The sequence below is a fragment of the Microtus pennsylvanicus genome, chromosome 5, assembly GCF_037038515.1.
Source record: "Microtus pennsylvanicus isolate mMicPen1 chromosome 5, mMicPen1.hap1, whole genome shotgun sequence".
Lineage (NCBI taxonomy): Eukaryota > Metazoa > Chordata > Mammalia > Rodentia > Cricetidae > Microtus > Microtus pennsylvanicus.
The window spans coordinates 95,869,470-95,895,823 of NC_134583.1; the positions used below are offsets into that span (position 1 = coordinate 95,869,470).

A 26,354-nucleotide genomic window follows, 5' to 3' on the forward strand; every position below is an offset into this window, starting at 1 on the left:
ATTACTGGTATAAAATTACCAAGCTGAGAACAAAGGGAAAGAGACACTAGCATGAAAGAGATACAAAGCACAAGGCCTGGGGATTCACACTATTAATATTCCTACTACTACTGATACATGTACAAAAGAATAGAAAATCATGAAGATGTCATAAACTGGGTTCATGTTGAACACAGAATTAGCCAGAATACTAATTAGAATATGTGATGCTGTTTACTGAAAAGTCACTATGGCTCTCTGCAAGGCAGTTTACATATACATTGCCTCAATCTTGACAGAATCCAAAGGAACAGATATACTACTGTTTATTATTATTATTATTAAAATAATAAAATTAGGAGACTTTTAGTAATTTGATATGTATTCACATCTGGTTTATAAAAGACCTTGTATAGCCCCTTTCTACTCTGCGTAGTGCTGTCTATTGTATGTGGATAATTCATGGCTATAACTTATCATTTTCACATGGATTTGGAGAAAGGCAAGATACTTCTTCAACCACAGGAGGTAAGCTGAAGTAGGATTTATATGTCTAAACCAGTTCTTGTTCATTTCAAATGGTCACATGGACAAGAGTAATATTTTACCTTAAGCTAAAACAACAGGGCTTTGCATAATGTTTCACTACTGAATACTGGATGTTGTGGGATAATACTTTTGTACACTGCAAAGATTTATCACTCATATTGGTTTTAAAATGTTGATTGGCCAGTAGCCAGGCAGGAAGTATAGGTGAGGCAACCAGACTAAAAGAATTCTGAAAGGAAGAAAGGCAGAGAGGCAGTTACCAGTCAGAAGCAGAAAAAGCAAGATGAGAATGCCTCACCGATAAAAGGTACCAAGGCACATGACTAAACATAAAAAAGAATTATGGGTTAATATAAGCTGTAAGAGCTAGTTAATTAAGAAGCCTGAACAAATAGGCCAAACAGTTTATAATTAAGATAAGCCTCTGTGTGCTTCTTTGAGACTGACTGGCTGCAGGAACAGGTGGGACAGAAACTTCTGCCTACATACTAAACAAACAAATGCACAATAGGTTTCATCACCTAGTACACTCCCGAGTCTAGTTTTATAAGAACCAACTCCTTGTCTAAAGATAAGAACACTGCCCCCAGAGAATGGTGAACGTACACAAGCTTAAACAATGGTGGCAGGCACTGTACATCTCAGTCTAGTGTTATTCCCACTCCACCTCTGGTTGGTTTCTCTCATCATATATTTCATTAAAAATAATAAACACAATTAGAGTATGGAACCAAAATAGTTTCAGTGGTAACAAAGGTGGCAATTTTTTTTTTCTATTTTGAGACAGGGTTTCTCCGTAGCTTTTGGTTCCTGTCCTGGAACTAGCTCTTCTAGACCAGGCTGGCCTCGAACTCTGCCTCCAGAGTGCTGGAATTAAAGGCGTGCGCCACCACCGCCCGGCCAAAGGTGGCAATTTTATTTGCTTTATTTTGGCCTGTATCAGAAAGCCATTAGGTATCAAAAAGAATGAAGAATCCCACAATTAAAGTTGTATCTAAAATGAGCAGTGGGAATTAACAGACCATCAAATATAGAAGTTACAAAAGAATATAAATAGCAATCCCTCTATGTCTGCTCAATTAGGACATTCCAGTTTCAGGAGACTTGGACTATAACTGCTTTCTAGAGAGATCAAAGTGATTAGTGTAGGATCCTCATCTCTCACCTCACTTACAATTCTATTTAATACAGCCGAACCTTTTCGTTAAAAGATGCAAAAAAAATCAACAATAAAAATGACACTCACAGTGCTTAATGAATGAAAAAGGGATCTTAAAAGTGATTAAGGCCCCAGTTACAAAGGACTGCTAATGTAAATTCAGGGGCCAGGAGAGATGGCTTAGTATACACCGTTCTTGTAGAGAACCAGAACCAGAATTTGGTTTCCAGCATCTACACTGGGCAACTCATTACCCTTTGTAACTGCAGATCCAAGGGATCTGTTGTCTCTGACTTCCAGTATCATCTGCTCTCACATGTATAAGCACAGGCACATGCGCGTGCACACATGCACATGTATGTATGTACACAATATATTATTAGAAACAAGTTTAAAAGGGTTGGAGAAATGGCTTAGTGGTTAAGAACACTGGCTGCTCTTCCAGAAGACCCCAGTTCAATTCCCAGGATTCACATGATGGGTCACAACCATCTCTAACTTCAGTTGCAGATAATCTGATGCCCTCCTCTGGCCTCCAAGGGTACCAGTAATATATATGGTACTTGAACGTGCATGCAGGCAAAACCCCCATATACAAAGTAAAATTAGAAAGAAAAAAAAGAACAACTTTAAGGACATTTTTTTTAAAGTATGTTTTCCTGTCCTTTTGTTGCTTGAAATAAAGTTGGTTAATTAAATGAAAATAAATGAAGGCCTCACATATACTAGGCAGACATTCTACTACTGAGCTGTGCCCCTGCAATTCTTCATTTTATTTTGACACAGGCATTGCTATGTTGCCCCAGTGCTCTTGAACTCACTCTGGAATCGACATAGAGCTTGAACTTGCAAGTCTCTTTCTTTAGTCTTTCAAGTAGCTAGGATTATAGGCCTGTATCCCAAGGCCTGCATTTGGCATAAGACTTACTTTCCATCTTAATTCTTTTGGGAATGGATGCAGAAACCCACCCAAAAGTGCTTTTGTCAAGCTACACGTCTCAATTTGGTATTTTTAAACTGTAACTCACCATAACATGCAGCCTTTAACTTAATTCCTCAAGGCATCTTCCATAAATTGATAGGGTACTGGATCAAGCATTTCTCTGTGACTGCCACTCAACTATCCCATTTGTTCTATTCTCCGCGTATTAAGATGCTTTTTTTTTTTGAGACAGGATGAGGTAGCAGCAGGACAGAAAGGAAGGGCTAAAGAAAAACCAGCAACAGTATTTATCACAAGTGGTTGCTACTTCATCTGTGACCTAAATCTCCACAAGTCAGCTAGCAGGAATTGGGAGCCGAAATGCTGGAAGCATAGGTATGTGCTCTAGTTAAGGAATAGTAAAAAAGATGAACAGATTTTAAAATTATGAATCAGTATAGACACTTAGGTTATAAAGAATCACTACTAAACTACCTTGTGACTATACTTAAAAAACAAAATAGCCATCCTTGTTTGTCCATAACATAAATGATACTAAATTATAAAACCCAAATTACAAAATTGTTATTATACAAACATCACTTTTAACCTCTAACAAACTGATAAAGCTACAAGTTAAATACTCTCAGCTTTTTGTCATCAGCAAAATTTTAATTGATCAGATAATAGATTCTAAGCTGCAAGAGGAAGATGCATCTGATGGAAATAAGAAATACAATACAAAACACCGAAGGCTGTGTGGTGACATTCTAAAAGCTGTGAGGTAAAAATGGTCTTCATTTACCAGTTTGAGAGGTTCTCAAACTGAGAACCACCCACAGGATCGGTTTACAGATCAGTTACACAGAAGGAACTTATCACAAGAGCACAATCAAACACAAAAAGGCAGCAGCCATTTAGCTTGGATTTTTGTTGATTTGACATGCATGAAATGGAAGCAGCTCACACAATAGTAAGCATCTTTCTAAAAGGCAGACTTCCTAGTATCTCCAACACACATTCAGCCAAGGCTATGTAAGGTTCATCAGACAGGAGAGTTTAAACTGAGCAGAAGCAATGAGGACAGACTCTGGAGTTAAACAGTGACACTCTCCTGGGCAATAGTGAGCCAGTTACTTCATCATTGTACCCAACTCTCCTCATCTGCCGTATGTGCATCACAAAAGGAAAGCTCCAACACTAAGTCATGCTATTTTGCCTAATGAAGTAGAATTGTACTCAATATCATTTTAAATAGACTACGAGGTGAGGTCTAGAAATTGTTTATAAAAATATTTTTGTTACAATAGCATTTGTTATCCTATTTTATTTGCCTATCTCCCAAAATAAACACAACAACTATTAAAAAATTCTCAAGAGAAGAAGTTCAAATGGCCAAAAGACACTTAAGGTCATGCTCAACTTCCTTAGCAATCAGGGAAATGCAAATCAAAACAACTTTGAGATATCATCTTACACCTGTCAGAATGGCTAAAGTCAAAAACACCAAGGATAGCCTTTGCTGGAGAGGCTGTGGAGGAAGGGGTACCCTCATCCATTGCTGGTGGGAATGCAATCTTGTGCAACCACTGTGGAAGTCAGTGTTTCGGTTTCTCAGGAAATTCGGGATCAACCTACCCCTGGACCCAGCAATACCACTCTTGGGAATTTATCCAAGAGATGCTCTATCACATGTCAAAAGCATTTGTTCAACTATGTTCATAGCAGTATTATTTGTAATAGCCAGAACCTGGAAACAACCTAGATGCCCTTCAATGGAAGAATGGATGAAGAAAGTATCGAATATATACACACTAGAGTACTACGCTGCGGTAAAAAACAATGACTTCTCGAATTTTGCATGCAAATGGATGGAAATAGAAAACACTATCCTGAGTGAGGTATCCCAGACCCAAAAAGATGAACATGGGATATACTCACTCATAATTGGTTTCTAGCCATAAATAAGGGTCACGGAGTCTACAATAGGTGAATCTAAAGAAGCTAAGTAAGAAGGTGAACCCAAGGAAAAACATATAGTTATCCTCTTGGCTAAGGGAAGTAGACAAAATTGCCGGGGAGAAAATTGGGATGGGGGTAAGGGGAGATGGGGAGAGAAAAGTTAGAAGGGAAGGAGGGGGGGCCTTGGGGAAACAGGAGGATTGGGATAAAGGAAGGTTGGACAGGGGAGCACGGAACCACAATTCTTAGTTAAGGGAGCCACTTTAGGGTTGGCAAGAGACCTGACCCTAGAGGGGCTCCCAGGTGCCCAAGCCGAGGTCCCCAGTTAGTTCCTTGGGCAGCTGAGGATAGGGAACCTGAAATGACCCTATCCTAGAGCAATGCTGACGAATATCTTGCATATCATCATAGAACCTTCATCTGATGATGGATGGAGATAGAGACAGAGACCCACACTGGAGCACTGGACTGAGCTCCCAAGGTCCCAATGAGGAGCAGAAGGAGGGAGAACATGAGCAAAGAAGTCAGGACCACGAGGGGTGCACCCACCCACTGAGACAGTGGAGCTGATCTATTGGGAGCTCACCAAGGCCAGCTGGACTGTGACTGAAAAAAGCATGGGATAAAACTGGACTCTCGGAACATGGCGAACAGTGAGGGCTGATGAGACGCAAAGGACAATGGCACGGGGTTTTGATCCTACGTAATGTGCTGTCTTTGTGGGAGCCTAGCCAGTTTGGATGTTCACCTTCCTAGATATGGACGGAGGGGGGGAGGACCTAGGACTTACCACAGGGCAGAAAACCCTGACTGCTCTTTGGACTGGAGAGGGAGGGGGAAAGGAGTGGGGGGAGGGGGAGAAGGGTGGGAGGAGGGGGAGGGAAATGGGAGGCTGGGAGGAGGTGGAAACTTGTTTTTTTTTCTCCTTTTCTCAATAAAAAAAAAATTTTCAAGGCCAAGTTATACTAGTTTTTTTTTAAATTTCATTCATTATGAGATCAATATACCAGACAATTCTCTTTGGTATTTATCTTGACTTGCTCAGGGATATATCCTCCAGGTTCTTGAAGGCCAAAGTTTTCTATCAGCTGTGCCCTTTTCACTGGCTGCTGACATTTAAAGCATGCTTTCACATATTGCAATGTTCTAAGACTATCTAAATTGATTGGAATTACATTTTTAAAATATTGAAGTATTTTATCACATTATTTATTTATTTAGTTTGTGGATATGCATGCATGTGGGGTTACAAGGAACTTGCAAGAGCCAGTTCTTTCCTTCCATCATGTAGGTCCTGGGGATTGAACTCAGGCTGTAAAGTTTGGCAGCATTTGACTTAATCCGCTGAGCCCTTCTACCAGCATTTTTTTTTTAACTCAGTCCCTTGGCTGAGTGTTTTCTTCACTCTAACTACTCTCCCTTGCGCTCTTATTTCTTTTTAAAAACTCTAAGACTTCCACTCAATCTCGTCCTTCTTTTTAGTGTTTCATGAGCTAGCAAAGGTATCTTTTTACATAAAACTAGTATCAAAAAAAATAATGGATGCTTAGTTTTGATAACTGGGGAAATATAAATCCCCTGTAACAGAACTTCAAAACTTTTAGCTAAGCATGGAAACTAGCATGCCAGTCAGGTAGGTAGAAAGCAGAGCAATTACCAAGCAGAAAGATGTCTTTTTGGGTGGGGTGTATTTCCTGGACCCACTTTTCTAAAAATAAGGTCAAATGGTTGGTAAGAGAGGCTGCCCCAAATATGATCTGATGATTCCCAGAGCCTGTCTTACAGAGATCATCCAGGAAAATGGTTTTCCACTTCCAGATAAGGCAATTCTCTAGAAAACAGATCTTTGCCAAACCTTTTGTCTGGCCCATGTGGGAAACTAAAACCATCACAATTCAGAAGCCTCTAAAGTCTGACCCCAGTGAAAAATGTAGTTATGTCAACCTTCTGCCCTAGTTTTCCTGTGTGCCACAAAGGCACTCACTCCCTACACCTAATGTATATTTTCTTTGCAAGAGTTCTGGCACCTTTGGCACTTCTATAGATAAACACGGAATCAGCTAGACTCGGTTGGTTTGAGCAATATGATTTACATTCTGGTTATCCTTTATAATACAAGAAAGTCTTCTTCGTTCTGTAGCAGTAGACAACAATTATATAGCACAACACTGATAACAAAAGGGAACACATGCCAAAATGAATCAACAAAATATCGACCCCCCCCAAATCCCTCCCCAAACCCACATGCTTCTTTGTTCACATAGACTTGCAACAGAGAAAAGTAAAACTGGTTGCTATTGAGGTTACTTGGGATAATACTCTGTGAAGGAAGGATTCAGAATTTACATAAAAGTGGGGCACAGACTTTAGCTCTTACTGGACCCTGGTTTGCTGCTCCCAGCACCCTAAATGCTGCAAAAGCCCCTCTCTCTGCAATGTACCCTGCCACAGCTGATTCTTAATGCCTCAGGAGTTTTCTGCGTCAACTCAGCCCAAGGAAAAGGAGCTGCAAATCAATTGGTATTATAGTGCAGGGATGTGTATTCTTTCCCCTAACAGCCAACCTTGTTGACAGGGATTAGGTGTATGAGTAGTAAAATAATGAGAAAAGGCAAGAGTCTCCTCTGCTCAACAAGCTCTGCTGGGTATGCTCCCTCCCCACACAATTAGGGCAAGGCAGCACAGTGAAGCTTTACAACACTAGAGGGACAAGTCCATTTTATAGATAATCTGACATGAAAATAAAAGAGGCACTCTGCAAAACACAAGGCAAACTGCAGTCCTCAGTTGCTCACTCTGCATTTGAACATGTAGTTGCTGGTCTCTCCAAGCATAAGCACACAGCAAAGCCATTTAAACCAAATTTAAAATATTTAAAATAACAAGAAGCTACAACATTCTCTCAGTTTGGTCTCTGGTTTCATGTATTCTGAGTGGCAAGTGGTCTTGCTCTAAAACACAACAAAGTCATGATGTCACAAAAGGTTAAATGATCCTGAATCACAAAATCTCCTCAGGAATTACATATGTACTCAGCTGGCTACACTTAATTTTCTATCATCAGCACTTAGACGACCCATTTCATAGATTTGTTATAGCAAAACTTAATTCCAAAATAATTTACCCCACAGCCTGGCACATTTCTAGTTTGCTTTTTTCTGCTATTAAAAAACCCAAATCAGTTCATTTTTAACTATTCATATAGTATACTAAACTTTTTAAAAGGAGTAACAGTAAGCATGTGGTAAGTGCAGATACTTTGACACTTGGTTGTCACAGCAAACATCCCTACATTGCCTTCCTCACAAAGGCTGGCTTCAGATCACACTGTGTCACATGCACAGAAGTGGACAGGCCCCAACATGTTAGCCAGCTTCCCAACCTTCAGAAACCAGGTTCACAAAGAGCTTCCTTGAGTCACCCTTCACAAGGATGTTATTTTAGTTTTAAGAGCATAGCAAGTATGAATACTCGCTTAAGTAGTGTGAAAGGAGAAGTATCAAGAGGAGAATGCGCATGACTACAGAGGCTCTAAAGTCTCTGAAAATAGCTTATCTTTGCAGTCCTCGTCACTGCCTGAGGGCATAGTGTCCAATCTATTTGTCTTGGCCTAAGCAATTTTCCCTTAAACTGATTCTTTCACTTATCTGTCTTTTATTATGTTTTAGCTTAAAGTCTCTCATTATTTTGGAGTGTGGCTGAGACAAGTATGTGATGTTTCATGTTCTCCTACCTTTTTATTTTCTAACGTTTGTTAAAGATGATAAAACTTTTTGTCTTGCTTTTTTGTTGTTGCTGTTAAAGTTCTCTTCATTTCCCACCTCCTTCCTTGAAAACTAAACTTTGGTAGGAATGTCAACTCCCTAATCTCATAGACAGTATTCTTACTCAGTATAGAACTTCAAGATCTAGGATCTTTTGTTTACTGTTACAAGAAGAAGTAATATGTCATCTGAGAACCAAAACTCTGGGGAGTTACATTTTGCAGCATTTTCTTTCTTTTTTTTTTTTTTAGGTAATCTGGCATGTAATATGCATGAAAATTTGCAATCAAGTTCCTGACCCTCAGCTGACTACTCGCCCCCAGGACTGCAGAAAATGCAAATATGAAAATAACTTGAAATGCCCACCTTGAAAGGGACAGTTAGCTAATATTAACAAAACATTAACTATGTAATTTCTTAAAATTTGATTCCATAAAGTCGGCTAGTCAAAGCCTAACCACAAACAAAAAGAGAAACAAGGCACGTTTTTCTTTACTGGTTGAGGGTGGGGAATCCAAAACCCGAGTCTAGAAAAAAAGAACAGGATAAAGAGTCCCAGGCTCCTCCCTGCTCTACAACTGAGTAAAGCAGTACCAACAAAAGGTCCCCTTGACAGGACGAGGGCACCCTGAACATAGCAAACAGAAATTATGGCTTTTTTCCACTAAAATAAATTTAGTCAATCCAACAAGCATCACATCACCAAAATGTACTGCTCCAAATGACATTTTAATTCCCCAAATATAGTTGCCATTTATTTGTGTTAGTATTTCATAAACATGCTTTTGGTTTCATTAGTTATTCCAAATGAGGAAAGAAGATTCTGTGACAGTTTGCAGTCACTACACTGTGGTTAAGTTATGTTGGCCAATGCTTTTAGACAACCTTCACAAAATTTCTGAGAGGAACCTGTCAGCAGGTCCATTCTCTGGAAATGACCCACCTCCACTGGCCATCTGTGTCCTGAAAGCAAACTCATTGGCTTGTGAGTCAATACTGGGAGGGCCACTTAAAGAAATGTGTATACAACCCAGAGCCAAAAGAACTATATTTAGGCTTCTGATAGGGAAAAAAACATACAAAAGAAGCTGTGGTAAGATTTATTCAAAGTGAAATCGTAGAACAGAAGGATGGTGACTTTTCCAACACTCAATCATTTTCAGTCACACATGCTGTCCTGTAATGTGCATTGATAATTCTTCATGAATAAAATGCCAGCATTATCATCTGCAGTTATGTTGTTGACATTCTTCTGCTATTTCACTAAAAATACTATTAATTTTCTGGCTTTGTAACAGCTGAGCTATTCCACATTTGAATATACAAAAGAGTATTTTGTTACAATCAAATTAAAAGTATTCCAGAAAATGACTTCCTTTTTCCTAGCTATATTATTTTAGCATATATGGTCCTTCCTAATTCCCCATCATGATGTCATACTTGTCATTAGCCAATTCAAAATACCTTAATTATAAAATTATCTATCATTCCTGGTCAGCATCACACCTGATAGCCATGGTGAACTATATGACATTTTTTTTTAGGGTTATGGCACTGTTGGCCTCTTTGGTTTTCTGATCTTTAAAAAGAGCCAATGTACATAAACACCGAAGTCCCTCCCCATCTCCAGTTTGCCCCTCCCTCCCTCTCTCCCTCTCCCTCTCCTCCTTCTCTTCCTCTCCCTCCTCCCCCCCTCCCTTGTTCCCATCTAGATAGGTTCTACCATTCTCATTTAAGTCAGGATGAAAACCACAGCTCCTGCCAAGCCCTCCTGGCATCTCACCACTTTATTTGTTCCCATTTGTATCTAATGCTTTTGTCAACAGTTCAACAAAAGTCAAAGCAAACAACCCACTGCAAACACCAGGGTAACAGCAACAAGCAGGAATCCTTCACAATTATCCAGCCCAGCTGCTCAGAGATCAACAGGGGCTGCTTTCATTTACAACAATGTCAACAAAAGACTGAAACCCAATAACTAGATGGGTCAATACCGCCACTGTATACCCTCTGGAGGAGGAAATGCTGTTCACCTTCTTTGCTGCTTCAGCAAACATGTAGAATAATTCAGTCAGATGGACAAGTGCTTGTCTAATCATTTGCTATGTGAATAATTCAACAACTTCCCATGTAAACTACTAAACAAGGCTCTTCAAATATTCCTGTGGCACTTCTAGCTAGACAACCAAAGCAGAGCATAAAGGAAAGAAAAGAAGATGAAACAAAAATCCTGACTCCAGTAAGTTCTAAGTGAAAATCTCTGTTCTTAGAAGCCCAAGACTTCATGACTAATCCTTTTAGGTCTAACCTTTGCCTGGCATTCTCACCACTGCCTGACTTTATATTTTACTAAGAAGTAGTGTGTGTGTGTGTGTGTGTGTGTGTGTGTGTGTGTGTGTGTGTGTGTGTGTCACTGCAGAGCCCCAGGGAGCTTCACTCAACTGTCTCCTCATTGCAAGCACTTCTACTGGTTTTGAAAAGAGTTATGTTTAAAGTATACTTAGATTCTGAAATAAGCTATAAATGTAGTTTAAAAGTACTGTTTTCTAAAGGAATCTTAGAATCCCCTGGCCTAGTTTTCGTAAAAATGTTTCTTCAACAAACAATATTTCAAGATGCAAAAGTTCCAAGCTCCCTCTCTTTTTTTCCCTGAAGCATATGGTTTGTGAAATATAATAGGAACCAAAGAATCTGCCAAAGGGGCTGCTGACTTGAGTCAGGGGGCCCTCTACCAACTGAGCTCTTTTTGGTAGGACCGAGAAAACAACTCCCACAGACTTTGTATACAGACTGAGTCCTCCACACTGAGTCTGGGTGTCACTTTCAGAATATGAGTGGAAAGCACACATCAAGTCAGAGCCACTAACGTCACTGTCAGCATTTGCACATGGTGCTGGTGTTGTGGATTTTTCTTGTCAGACCTACTTCTCTCATCATCAGAATCTAGTTTTATATATAGGTTTCAAAGTTTATCTATCAATATCAATAGGTTTCAAAGATCAGACACTGGATAAAATAACTTTTGGTCAGTTGTCTATCAAAAATAAAGAACCTACCTCACTATCTCACTTAAACTTTTTTGACATAAAAAGAAAAATATTTGAATTGAGAAAATTAATTCTCTCTACTCAAAAGCCCCTCAATATAAAACGCTAAACAAATCAAACAAACTGTGAAGATTCTTGTCTTCCTGTATTTAATAAATGTTTTACTTTCAGTAAGAAAAAAAAAAAGATCATCTCCATCATGACAGTATTTCAGCCATATCATTCTTTCATTTCTCCCCAGAAATAGAAAAGGCTATGGCAAGAAAGGAGAAGGGCAGAGGTAGCAAAAAAGGAAGAGTGAAAGGAACTGACAGTGACAAGAATAATTTACCAGTGAACATCTGGGACTAACAGGAAGAACTATACAGTCTGAGGATCCAGACCAATGACAGCAAAGTGGGTGGAAGTTTGTAAAAAGAGAGATTGAAGGAGTCAATTCTGATGGTTGATGGAGAATCTAATCAAAAGAATCATTTCTCTTGCTTATTATGTATGTAGTCATAGTGTAGTAACATGAGCGGTGGGGCTTCTTCCCCAGCACCCCGGCTGCCTGGCTAGCTTATGCCCGAAATAACAACACACAAACTGTATTCATTTAATCACTGCTTGGCCCATTTCTATCTAGCCTCTTCTAGGCTAATTCTCACATATTAATTTAGCCCATTTCTAAACATCTGTGTAGCGCCCCTAGGTGCGCTTACCAGGAAGATTCTAGCCTATGTCCATCCTGGGTCAGAGCTTCATAGCGTGCGTCTGCCTGGGAGCTGTGAAGTCTGAGCTCACTTCCTCTTCCTCCCAGCGTTCTGTTCTGTTTACTCCTCCCACCTATCTTCTAACCAATGAGGGCCAAGCAGTTTCTTTTTATTTAACCAATGACCTTCCTCCATCAGTCATAGCTTGTTCCCCCAAGAGCAAAAATGCTACTAGCCTATTTTGAAATTCTCAAAAATAAGGTCATACTAGGTGACTACCAAATTTTATTATCCAATCAAATTCCAACCTACTCATCCAATTCAGAAAGATCATTCAGACCAATGGTAGTGCAATATGGGGCAAGGGCTAATCTGAAGACATGGGTACCTCCAAGCTTGCAAGTCATGATAATTATGGTATAAAAACAAGTAATTATTTCAATTTTATCTGCAGATTATTTTTTCAGAGCAGCCTAATAAACTCAACGATGTCCAGATATACTAGAAAAATTTTTATTCATTTCTCCATGCCAGAAGAAAGTAAGTTAATAACATCCTACTGAGAATGCTGTCAGGCTAAATCCCTCTATTCCTGCATGCACTACTGGGATATATCTCCCTTCACTTTTCATTCCACCACCCACTCAGGGCAAGGCCCCGGGGATAGCTCCAGATTACCCTTCACACTTAGTGTCACAAGCCCAAGCCCAAGTGGCCCAATCAGTGCCAAGAAAAGAACAAACCAAGAAAGATTAATTCGCAGATGTTCATGCATTTCACATACACTGTGCCCCATGGTCCGTTGCTAGGGCAACAGGAGACCATCAGTGCGAGCTTTATTGGCTTTATGAAGTGCATCTCTGGGACTATAGTCCAAGAAATGCTGCATAATAATAGAGAGGCTTCTCTAAAACCTTGTTTTGTGTTTATCCATGGTTAACCTTACAAGTATTATAACTTCCCTATAACCTCCAACACTGGCCCTCCCACCACCAAAAAGTTTTACACAGAAACATGAAAATGCATCTCCTATAGTTCTATTTTAGGAAGACCTCCTTCAAACTGAACATTAGATCTCAAGACCAAAAAGTAAATGAATAAAATCCTACACCAATTTGGAGACCACCATATTAGTGCAACATACCACACCAACATTGACCACCAAAGCCTGCACACACATATCCCTTACCCATGTTCTTGGTCTGCCTTTTCACCTACCTGCTTGCCTGGCTCCCCCACCTCCCTCTCCCAACAGGCCTCAAGCCTGGTAGCAAGTATTCTCTACCACAAAGCTCAGTCCAGTCCTTTTACTTTTTATTCTGTGATAGTCTCACTAAGTTACTCAGGCTGGTCTTAAATGGGTGAACCTCCCACGTTTCTGCAGTAACTAGAATTAGAGTCCTCTACTACCAGGCCCAGCATAGCCCTTGTATTTCTACACATCCAGAAAGACCCTGCCTTTAAATATCAGCAATCTGCGCTCAGCCAGACAGAACAGCAGAACCAATAAGCCTAATCAGGCTAGTCTCTTCAGTGCCATTAACGGAGCTTACTGCAGTGATTCATATTTGGTGTCTCCCTATTATGGCCACTGTGGACTTCAGATGCGACTAGGGCCAACTAAGAAACTGGGTTTTATATCTTTATTTTATTTTAACTAATTTAAGTTAAGGAAGTGTCATATGGCTACAATATTGAACAGTGTAGCTTCAGAGGCTTACCTAAAACCTGTCTTTTTAACTCAAATTTCTCCTTAATTCATGAAAATATTACTTCAAGTATATGTACATAAGGACAGCTTTAATGTTCTTGGCTACTGCTCACAGTGCTGATTCCAAATAGCCCCAAGCACTGCATCCATCCACTTAGCCTGGCTCTTTGTATAACAGGTCCAGGGAGCAAGCTGTACTTCTTCTTTCAGTCTCCACTTTTCCTCCTTCCCCCACCAGGGTGGGAGGTTAAAATCACAAATGTCACAACTCTCAGGGCAGTAGCACAGATCAAGAGTTAATCTAAAAGGAAGTAGCAGGTGAAGGGGAGAATATGGGCTGGCAGGACCAGGGAAGATCTGTAATCAAGAGGAGAAAAATAAAAGCCAGTGAAAGGATCAATAGAAGGAACAGCTTACATTCAGATTCACAGGAGAAAAAACACAGGGAGACAATCATTTCCTGGGAAAAGCTCAGCCTAATGAGAATTTACTCTGCTCCTTTATGTGACAACCAGCCCTTTTGTGGCTCAGGCTTCCTGACTGACAGGAACCCAGGGCCCCTTAATAGGATTTCCATATTATTTCCAACACCTGCCCAGAAGTTATTTGTTTACATTGAAGGAGGCAAGATTCTCAAATCAGACATCTGCTTCTAGTTCAGGCATATCTTAGGAAGTCATCTAGAAAGCAGCTTTGTTGCCATGGTGACATTTTTATTTTCCTTCTTTAGTTGGCTCAAAACATTAGCATTTCCAATTTTATTTTGTTTTTCAAAGGGCCAAATGTCATTCAAGAAAACAGAAGTATTTTTTTAAAAAAGCTAAACAGAATTTTCACAAATATCCAGAATAATTAAAATTACCATAAGGAGGGCCAAATGCAAGGTGAGGTGTTATTAGATTGCCAAGGGCACTTTTCTAAGGGTAGTACCACTAGTTTATCCCCTCCCCCAACCAGGTCTTCCTCTCAAGTCTGAACCATCAGAAGCTCAAAGTACCAATTTAAAGAAAATTCAAGAATTCTCCAGGATATGATGCAATTATATAACGAGTTTACTTCCATGTGTAAGAATTCTTCACACGTACCCTATCCACATACTCAAAGTCTCATTGACAAGAATACTTAAGAATTTCTATGTCCATCTTACTGCCTGCAGTTCAGTAAAGAGAGAGGTAAGGGACATGTAAGCTTTTCAGGCACTTGTTGGCTGCACAGGGGATGTAATATTAAGCACTACGAAGAAGGAAAGGAGCACAACAGGTTGCTCTGGTCTCTAGTAACATAAGCCTAGGCACATCACCAACCTCAGAGTGGTACTGACCACTGAAAACGAACATTCAAACAGATATAACTTAAGTCAGAAGCACTGGTAACTAAGTGGATTTTTAGTATGATACCTTATTAAATGGAGAAATAGGAAACACATGGGATCTGATGCATGAATCACCTGGTACATTTAAATGAATATGCTGGACAGTCTTTAATATGTGGAATATTAAATACTTGTAACAATTAGTTTGACGTGCAGTATCTGACTAAACAATACAAATCCTGAAATGCCTTTATTTCTATGAATAGCAAGTTGAATTAAAGGAAGCAAAAACTTGCTGAGAAGTACCACTTAGCCCTCAGCAAATTTTCTATCACTTCTTCATGAGACTACTAATTCTTCTGCTTTATCAAAAGCCATTGCATGCGTTATAAGATGATGCTTGTTAGTGGTGGCTCCATATGCAGAAAGTTGTTTAAGCCAGAAGATAGCTGAATTATTTCACACCATACCACAAACCAAATATGCAATATGAACAGAGGTAAATATTGCAAAAACTCAAGAGAGAGACAAGCACTAAGATCCTTCTAAATGATTTTTGTGTTCCCTCCATTCCAAAATGGATGAGTATTTTAAGAACATAAAAGGTGGTGAACAATTCTTGGGAATAATTCTTTTGGAAAAATTATGTATACTTTGAGAAACAGATGCCTCTGAAATTACAAGTGCCAAATGCAACACTTCAATCGTGGGCTCCTCTGAAATGTTTTTAAATGTTAAATATAAATTTACTGTATAGTATTTTTTCAAGAGACAAAATGCATTCTAATTAAGAAAATTAGATATAATAAGCATCAAAATGAAAATGTCTAGTAACTGTTGGTTTAAGGGGGAAGAGAATTTAAACTACCTTTGCAAAATCAGCTAGGGAAGGCAGATCTGACAATCAGCCTACCCTGTTAATTAATATTTGTTCTGCTTCAGCAATCGGTGGAGGCAAGTGCAGCAAAACAAGCGTGACTCCCCCGTCACATCATTAATCCACTCGTGCTCACCACCTGAGGACCAGCTGTGCCCCAAAGACATTCATTCATCTGTTCCACAAACAAACAATTACAACACATTTTCTGGAATTAGGGCACCTGTTACATTTCACACAGCTTACATGCCTGGAGGCAGAGATCAATTAATACTACACAAATTAGTGCATCATAAACCAATAGAACAAAAGTTCCTGATGGTTCTTTGATAAGGTAATTGTTAAATTCATGATAAAATGCTTTTAAAAAGAGTTAAAAAGCAATGATAACACTAAAATATTTCAAATTACCATTATATTTTAGAAGATAGAAAGCACCACATTAAATCATCCTTATACTAAGACACCCCCAAAAGAATAACATTCCAAATGGCTAAGATACCTAGAGTTACAGATTTGAGATCCAGGAGGCTAAGTGATTGTCTACTGATTGAGACAACACAGCTTACCTAGCACTAAAGAAGGGCCTGTCTATTCAGGAACTTGGCTTCCCATTCCTGTCAACTAGTTCACATTCTAGACTTTTCTAAGTGCTTGCTTGTGGTTTTAAATATAACAGGAAGACCTTTATTACTTATGATAAGAGAAGAGCACAAGAATAGTTTGTATTATTTGTACATGTTGATGTTGAACAAAGAAGTGAATTTTACGTAAAACAAAATGAGTCAAAATTTGTGTTTGCTTCAGCAGCACATATACTAAAATTTGGGGGAAATGCAATACTAATTATCAATAGAGTTCTATTTGTGTCTTTTACATATAGACAATGATGTATTGAAAATGTAAATCTGTCCAAATGAAGTACTGGTTAGCATGGGTTCTTAAAGTATATATTTAATATATATGTTTCCTCCACTAAATTCTTACAGTATTGAGAGTAAGATTCTAATCTGTGAGGCAAAGGGAGAAAAAGAGAAACCAAAGCTTGGTTTAACAAGGGCATAAGTAAGTTAGGTCCAGCAGGATTGATCAGCAGGTAAAGGCACGTTGTTACTGAGCCTGATGATCACCAGAATTTAATTCCTGGGAACCACATAGGAGCAAACAGACACCTGAAAATTAACCTCTGGTCTCTGTACAAATATAATGGAACACATAATGTACATGCGCACACTACATAAACAATCATTGCTAGTTGTGGTAGTGAACACTGGTAGAACATGCTAAAGGGTAGGGGCAGAAAGATAAGTTCACCCTGGCTATACCTGTGGGGATGCAGAAAGTGCTTAGCAGCTAAGAAAGAGTGTTTGCTACTCTCATAGAGGGCCTGGGTTTGGTTCCCAGCACCCATATCAGGTGGTTCACAACGGCCTGCAAATCCATCGCCAGAGGATCTGATGCCCTCTTCTGGCTGTTACGGGCACCAGGTGGTGCAGAGACATAAATGCAATCACTCATGCATGTGAAAACAAGCAATCTAAAAAGAAAAGAATTAAACAGTGTCATCAGAAAAAAATATAAAAGGGAAATCATTTTAGATGTAGAAAGGCCTAAGAGTTTTCACAAAAGAGTAATAAGGAATCTTATTTGGATCATATTTCAAGAAAATAAATTCTGTGAATACTCACAGAAAATGGATTCTTGGCTATGTATTAAAAATATTAAATAGCTATTTTTTAAGCAATGAATTTTTGGTTTTGTTCAGTGAAGAGCACTGACCAGAGTTCCACTCCCAGAGCCATATCAAGTGGTTCACAACCATGTACAACTATAGATCCAGGGAATCTGATGCCCTCTTCTGGCAAACAGGGGTCATTTGCATATCCAACCCACAACACACATACACACAAAAACAAAACAAACTTTTAAAAAAGTGGTTGTTTAGATGAAATGTACCCTTTCCCCAATGACTTAAGAGGCAAGTGCATGGTATTTATAATTTACTTTAAGATACCTCAGTGAAGGAAAGGATTACATAAAACATGGCAAAAGTACAGCTCTTGTACCTAGACAGGTTTCTTGGATAGAGTTTCTTTGTGAGATTCTTTGTACTCTGTTGTAAATCACCCAAAGAGCTGTCCTTTGGGCATGGCACTGGCAATGTGACCTTGGATAGGGCCTTCAGAACACTAAGCCTTTCCTCAGGTAAGCAACAGGTTGAGCATGGCACCTGCTTTTGTAAGTGACATCTAAACTAGGAGTTAAATATGCAAGATGGAGGAGTCTTCAAAGAAATCAAAGAGGTTAACTGGGGACTACTGGGCACCCACCAACCAATTCTTTTCGAGGTTTGGAGAAACAGCTTTGTGGACAAAGCGACTGAAGGGGAACCAGAGTCAAATCACATTTCCTATTCAGATAGCTTTCCTTGATTGCCGACAAAATACTAGAGAAAACAGATCTTAGTGCAAGCCTACTATTGGTTTGCTTATCTGGTTCTGATGTGGGAGTCCTCTCTGTGTGCTGTGATTACCATTAATGAATAAAGAAACTGCAGTGGCCTGTTGATAGGGCAGAACTAGGTAGTTCTTCCCCCTACATGGTTCTTAAGCTATTCTTTACAGTATTTTATTGGTGCCTTAAATTCCTTTCAAAATTTTATTTTCTATTCTTTCATGCTTTTAAGAAAAACATTTTGTCTTTCTAAAGTCTATAGTAATACAAATGGCCCTACCATATTTTCCACGAAAGCCTAATATCCCTATAGTAATATAAGGAACAAAACTGTCTTGAGAAATATGGTTACCCCCTTCCTGGCCATTTCTTCCAGTGTTTTCACCTGTACTTTCTTTCTCACATAGGACATTTCAAAGGGCTGAACATGTTCAAAACACATGCTTTTAAAACAGATAGTCCTTTGAGACAGAAAAAAAAATATAGGTATACTTATGGGGGGGCAATGCAGGAGTATTCAGCTACAGATCCTAGAACAGAATTTGGGTCATTAAATCTAAATGTGCAAAGTGAAGTGGCAAATAGAAGTAATCACTCTGCTCAAAACCCACTCTCACCTGCAACACCCAGCTAATGAGGCAACAGTACTCTCCTGGCCTGAATCATACACTTGAGTATGAACATAAAAACAACCTTATTCTAATTTTCCAGTGATAAACCTTTACTGCCAACAGTGACTAACTGGGAAAGTAAACAGAAACATATGATGTTTTTAGTCATCTGTGCAGAAGAAGCACTAACATACAGATGAAACAGAATCAATAGGCATTGCCTTACACACAACAAAAAGAAGATCACCATAATCATAGGATAAAAAGTATAATACTCACACACACAGAAAAACATTTAGTGTGAAAAATATGTAAATCTTTAAAATTAAGTGCAACAGCTATACTTATTGCAATGGCAAAAAAATAATCTCAATGTTGATGGGCTTTGTAAGAATACAGGCCAATACTGCATTCAGCATTTTAAAAGAGTACAGAGGTTCTGGAGATAACCAGAATGTATAAATGACTGAGAATGATCATATTCTATGAAGACACACAGTATCTGGTGATATTGATAAAATAACAACAATAAAATATTCACCATTTAGAGCAGGAAAATGCTTGCACTTCTGCTGTATTTTACAGATAATAAAAGACAAATCCTTCAGTTCTAATAGAGAAGAGTGTCCCATATTCAAGGGATTATGTACATTAATAGAAATGGGTTAAGTTAAGATGTAAGAGTTAGCCAATAAGAAGCTAGAGCTAATGGGGCAAGAAGTGTTTTAAATAGTATAGCCTCTGTGTGATTATTATGGGGCTGGGCAGCCGGGAACCAACAAACGGATTCCTCCAACAGTGTTAATGAAAAAATGCTCAATAATAGCATATGGAAGAAATCATGGAGCTTACTGACATTACATAATTTTGAGTTTATCTATCTGTTTCAGTTGACCTTAACTTTGGTGCCTGTTTTCTTGCTTGAGTATTAGAATTATGTAGATGCTGGATGTAGGGGATGGTACTAAGAGTAATTTCTCAGCTTTAAGTTCTTACCAAGTTTAGGAAGTTTTATGGTTGTTGTTCTAAGCTGTTGACCACATTTAAGATGAAAACTGGAGAGTGATGTAAGACCTGAATGGCTTGGAGCAACTTGGATACCTCAGCAACTGGGAGGTTCTCGGCAATAAGTCAATCAATGTCCCCTATGATGAACATTCTAGAACCAATTACTTTTACCCTAAATCCCTTGGGGTTCAGTACATAAAAATATTTCATAGGTTTTATCTATTCTTTTTCTACAGGTGAGAAATATGGAAGAGAATGGGGAAAAATGGAATAGGAGATGGTCAACTACTTAGATACCAGGTAGGAATTCAGTTTGGGAGTCTTTTGGACTGTCTACACCAATAAGGGTAAGAGCACATTAGTAGTCTGAGTTTCTTACCATTTTCAGACCTCACACGTGGGGCTTACTACTGGTCACATACAGTCAGTAGAGAGCCAAGACAAATAAGGAAGGTGGCAGGTGTTACGGCCCCTTATTTCAACAGTACTACTGTACACAATGTTTTAGTTTCTCATCACCAAGTAAATTGATTCTAGGACTCCCCACAGTGCTGTCTCCTTTAGATCCATATTTACATTCTCTCTCAGTGTCAAAAAACTTCAGAAGGAAGTCTGCAAATAACAGGCTTAAGAATGAACTTGGCTACCGGAGCTATAGAAAACTAGATCAATAAAGCCAACAGCATGTGATTTAGTGGGACAGAACTTCAGAGAAGAGAAAGGAAAAGGGAAAGACCTAACAATTTAGTAAGAGATTTCACTGCTTTACTTGGCTTTTCAATGAAAAGCATGTTAATTACTTGGGTCTTTGCAGTGAGCCTAAATGTCTGTTTTATAAGCTGTTCTGAAATCCACCCTGTTTAACAATCAGTAGCATCAAAAAGATTTTTTTAAAAGAATGTCTCTCACAATTAAACACATCTACAACTTTGTATAAATCAAAATTTTGGTGCCATATCAAAATGTTTTGATGAGGCTGTGTCATACTGCCCACATCTTCATCATATGCAACACTAATTACTACCAGCAGATTCCGATTTCTCTGCACATTACAGGCTTTTAGAGGAGTAATAAAACTTTTCAGGCACCATTAATTTAAATTTGTATTGAAATTCCTTTTTGACAGATGGCCAAAAATTACTTTATTATTTAGAGTACAAGAGCTGCCTGTTTCCACATTAGAAGAGGAAAGGGAAATTTCTAAATCCAGAAGGAAATTTATGTCACATTCATTACCTGTTAAATGTTAAGGAGAATTATTGTGCATGAATGAATTATTTCAAACTACCCCAACTACCAAACAACTGGATCACTGGCTGCTACAAACCACCCCCAAGTCACATAATTAGTCAACAATCACAAAAATCCCCTCTTAGCCAGGAATTCCTTACAAGAGGACAAGGAAGCTGGGTGGTGGTGGCGCACGCCTTTAATCCCAGCACTCGGGAGGCAGAGGCAGGCGGATCTCTGTGAGTTCGAGACCAGCCTGGTCTACAAGAGCTAGTTCCAGGACAGGCTCCAAAACCACAGAGAAACCCTGTCTCGAAAATCCAAAAAAAAAAAAAAAAAAAAGAGGACAAGGAAGCTCAATGGAACAGGCAACTGCTTAGGTGTCATCACAGGCAACATTAGCCAACTATTTCACCTTGTAAACCTATAGGACAATTCCAGACCAGACACAGCACACTTCAGGTATGGATTTGTAACTGTCATTCATAATAAACCAGAGCAAAACCATCAATTTATTTTCTTGGTACTTGCCCTGCCTTCTGACTATTCTGACACTTCCAAGCTCCCTCTGAAAGATTATAGACAGTTTAAAAATATACCCTACTGTTTCTTATATGAGGGAATATAAAATGTAACTGGCATAAAGTGTACAGTGTTGTATAAATATTTTCACAATGTTCTGTGAGTGGAGCTGGAGAGGAGTCTTTTGTCTACTTGCCTGCCTGATGGTATGTATTCATCATGAGCAGTTAGGGAATGTTTACAGTATAGCCTTAGAGAGGCTTCCTGAGAACTCCTGTCAAGCCAATCCTGACCACCTTATTCACTTATTACTTCTAAAGTACATGTGGATACACTCTAAGTTTTCTAATGTGGGAACTGATGTGAACAATATACATAGACTTCACAACTGCAAATACATAATTAAAATTTTATGTGTACATTTCTAATTGTTGACAGTTGTTTGTGGCTGCAGGTTCCCTGTCAAATTCAAAGTTTCTTGAAGGGTAAAATGGATATACTCAATATTGAATTTCCATTATTTAAGGGTTCTAAATACAATTTTAATTTAAGAAAGAGTAAAGTATTATTCATAATGAAAGCAAAGAATTGTGTCTGGGAAAGACTTCAGTTTTGGATATAGTTGACAAGAAAAAAAAAACTGCAGAGGGTCTAACTAACATATGGCCACAACATTTAATTATTTAAAACTCTAAAAGACAAACTGACAGCATTCATACTCTGGACTAGTGTTTCATTACTGGGTTACCTTGCAATGGGTAAGTAATACAATGACACGTGCTATGCAATTGGGCATCCACATGGCATATTTCTACTGTACATGAACCAAAGGTAATGGAAGCACTTTCATAGTTTATTCAATTCCTACATGACAGCTTATGTTTTTGTTTGCATACTATGAAATTCAAATGCTCTTAGCCTATCTCTTTCTGGTATCACGTAAGACAAGCATACACAAACCATCAGGCCCTAAATACTTTTTGTCCTTCTCCACAACTTGCATATAAAGAGAAGGCAGATAGTCTTTAGAGAATTACTTGCCACACTACAAACCTAAGTATTACAAACAGAAAATGCAATGTCTCTGGTGAACAGAAATATTCTTATGGACAGTTTGTTTCTTCCTTCAGGTTGCACATGAACCTAGGGCCTCACACATACCAAATCCAAGCTCTCCCACTGAGTTACATATCCAGGCCAAACAGATGTTTGATGCTTTAATGAAGAACTTTGTAGGTAGAATTTTTTCAAAGGTATGTATTTCTTTTTAATTAATACATTTATTATATTGCATTATCTTAAAGTAGTTTTTAAAAACATAGTAAGAAATATTAATACAAGCAATGCTATCTAGTTCATGAATCAACCTTGTTCTACAAATCTAATCCTCAGAAAAATATAACCATTGTTTAAAAAGATCAACCATACACGTAAGATGAACACAATTTGGTAAATACCATCTATATTACTCTCTAAATCTCAAAGAATTCATTATTAGATAGATTCCCATCACTTAGAATCTTTTAAAACTATTTTTGTGCCTGAATTTTGAGTCCTACCTTGATGGAGTCTCTGTCTGTAGGCAAAACAGCAGCAAGACAAGCATGCAAGAGTGGGAAGAAAAAGAAGAAAAGTGCTTGTTAGTTTACATAAAATCATAAATCTATCAAACCTGACCCTGCTAAATAGTAAATTGAACAGATGTCAACTTTGCTGTAAAGTTAATTATTAATAATATACTAACAAGATTCACAAAGCACTGGTTCACCTTTGACACGATTTCAATTGAACCAAAGTTAGCCATTCTTATTTGTGTACCTTATTGACTTTTCCACTTATGAAAGAGTTTATAATCATGAGTCAACTCTACCATAGTATTAAGATAACTCTAGAACAAATATTACAGTATTTCTAGCATCAGAGAAGGTAAATTTATGCTTACGGAATACAGACAATTTGCCCCTAACTGTAACTCTGGTAATAACACTGAACCAGCAGTAGATAGGACCTTCTTTTTTTATTATAAGCCACACCCTTTCAAACAAATAAACCATCCCTGTGCTAAATAAATTACCCTAAAGGAATGGTGGAAGAAATTTTTTTAACCTTAGTGGCTATTAAAAATTATCAGTTTAGCCGGGCGGTGGTGGCGCACGCCTTTAATCCCAGCACTCGGGAGGCAGAGGCAGGTGGATCTCTGTGAGTTCGAGACCAGCCTGGTCTACAAGAGTTAGTTCCAGGAGAGGCTCCAAAACCACAGAGAAACCCTGTCTCGAAAAACCAAAAAAAAAAAAAAAATTATCAGTTTAAGTGTAATTGGACTATTTCATTGGGACTATTGGCTCCCCAATAATGACACAGAGACTTATTAATCATGAAAGTTCAGCCGATAGCTTAGACTTGTTTTCTAACTAGCCCTTCTAACTTAAATCAACCCATTTCTATTAATTTACTTCCTTGTGAGGTTTTATTACCTCACCTCCATAATTCCCATTCTGCTTACTCTGTGTCTCCTGGTATCTGTGCCTTCTTTTTCACAGGATACTCTCTGCCCCCCAAATCCTGCCTATTGGCCATTCAGGTTTTTATTAAACCAATTAGAGTGACACAGCTTCACAGTGTACAAAAGATTATTCCACAACATTAAACATAGATGGACTTTTCTTTTGGCTGCCAGCTCACTCACTCACTGTCTGTCTCTGTCTCTCTCTCTCACACACACACAAACCATGACACTGAGATTTATATTAACTATAAAAGCTTGGTCTTAGCTTAGGCTTGTTCCTAACAAGTTCTTATGACTTAAATTGACCCATATTTTTAAGACTATGTTCTTTTATGTCGCTCAGTTACCTTTGCTCTGTATTCCCCATCCTGCTTCCTCTCTGCCTGGCTAGTGACTCTGCCTTTCTTCTTCCCACAGTCCTCTCTGCTGCTGGAAGTCCCGCCTAACCTCTTCCTGCCTAGCTATTGACCATTCAGCTCTTTATTAAACCAATCAGAAGGTGCCTTAGCAAAGATACATCTTTACAGAATACACAAATATTTGGCAACAAGTAAGCAGTGTATAAACATACAGTAATATTACTAAAATGCCCCTTTACCATCACCTTCCTTAGAGGAGAATGAAGGCAGAACTTGAGAAAATACAACTGAACTCCTGATTTGTTAATCTCATGTTTTTGAACAGCAAAAGAGGTATTTAAAACAACAGATTTTGTCAATTTGAATAGTATCATCTCAATAAGATAACCAGAATCTTTCTTAGTATGCTCTGAAGGTTGATCTAATTTACAAATAACAATTAAATTGGTCAAATATCAAATAACCCTTTAATAACTTAAGGTTTCCTCTCAAACAAACTGGTCAAAGCTGATTATCGATGCTTAAGTCATTTTAAACAGGATTTTACTACTAATTTAGATTTAGGAAGCAAGGGATCAAAGGCAATGATCTGGAGAGCTGGAAATTTAGCTCAGTGGTAGACCTAGCCTAGCATATGTAAGGTTCCTTAGTTCCATCCCCAGAAGAGCTAGAGTAGGAATAGGGGAATGGGGCAGCAAAATCTGGAAACAGTTCTTTACCTTCTGAGCAATACTAAGGCATCATGTGGCAAATGACTACTTCTAATAATTAATCTGCCTTCTGATGGAAATCCTTTTATTTAGACACTGGCAAAATGAAATTCAGAGACGGAATCAAAAATGGCATCTGTAATCTATCCCTAGAAGATAGATAATACCACACTAATATCCAAATGATCACTTACCTCTTTGGTGATCATTGTCATGGTGCTTTTTCTCATCCTTAATTGGGAGGTGAGATTGACCTCCTAGTGCACTGGAGAGGGCTAGAAGTCCTGCACTGCTACCAATGGGTGGAATGGCTGGGGGCTGAAGCCCTGAAGGGTGTGGTGTCAGAGGCACAGGCAGACCATGTCCATGTGATAAATGCTGAGCTTGGAGTTGTTGCTGCTGTGAAAAATTGGCCATAGATATTGAATTTGTCCCCTCAAGGAAAATAGAAGGTATGAATAGATAATGAAAACAATATTGCACTCAAGAAATAGTTACCCTCATGCATTTTCTTTTAACATCAGGGAAGGTAGAGAAAGAGATATATAATTGATGTGTTACTTCCAAAATCTATTTTTTTTCTTAACACATGTAGAGTAAACAACCTAAGTTTTTAAAATGACAAAACGGGCCAATAAACTTTCAAAAGATAAATGTTATTTAACAAAAACTCTGTATTATTTTGTTTTAATACAAAAGGCCAGCTATCATGTATTTCTAATCAAAATGTATATGTGAATAACTGTTAAAGCAGTCATGTTGAACAAGAAAAACTGAAAATTGAGAAAATTAGTGCTAAACAGTTGTCCCAGAACCACTGCACAGCACGCAGGGAGAGTTAATTTGAAAGAGAAAACCTGAATTAACAACCCAGAAAAGGAAGCTGGTTGCAGCCGCAGTTTTTTAAGCCCTTTAAGTGTCCTCAGTGGCACTTGAGCAAATTACTAAAGAAAATCCAATGTAGCAAGGCTTGGGTTCTC

General features: G+C 38.5%; 1 protein-coding gene across 7 annotated transcripts in view; it reads right to left on the reverse strand.

Moving 5' to 3' along the window:
* The window catches only part of Tle4 (TLE family member 4, transcriptional corepressor), a 137,912-nt gene that overhangs the window by 40,123 nt on the left and 71,435 nt on the right, over positions 1-26,354 (reverse strand). For 5 of the 7 annotated variants that reach the window (XM_075973628.1, XM_075973625.1, XM_075973626.1 and 2 more), the window contains 2 exons: positions 25,569-25,773; positions 23,359-23,375 (listed from right to left, as the gene is read on the reverse strand). In XM_075973628.1, coding sequence (XP_075829743.1) covers positions 23,359-23,375; positions 25,569-25,773 — 222 coding nt within the window. The remainder of the gene's footprint in view (positions 1-23,358; positions 23,376-25,568; positions 25,774-26,354) is intronic. The other 2 variants (XM_075973627.1, XM_075973623.1) reach the window with 1 other exon arrangement.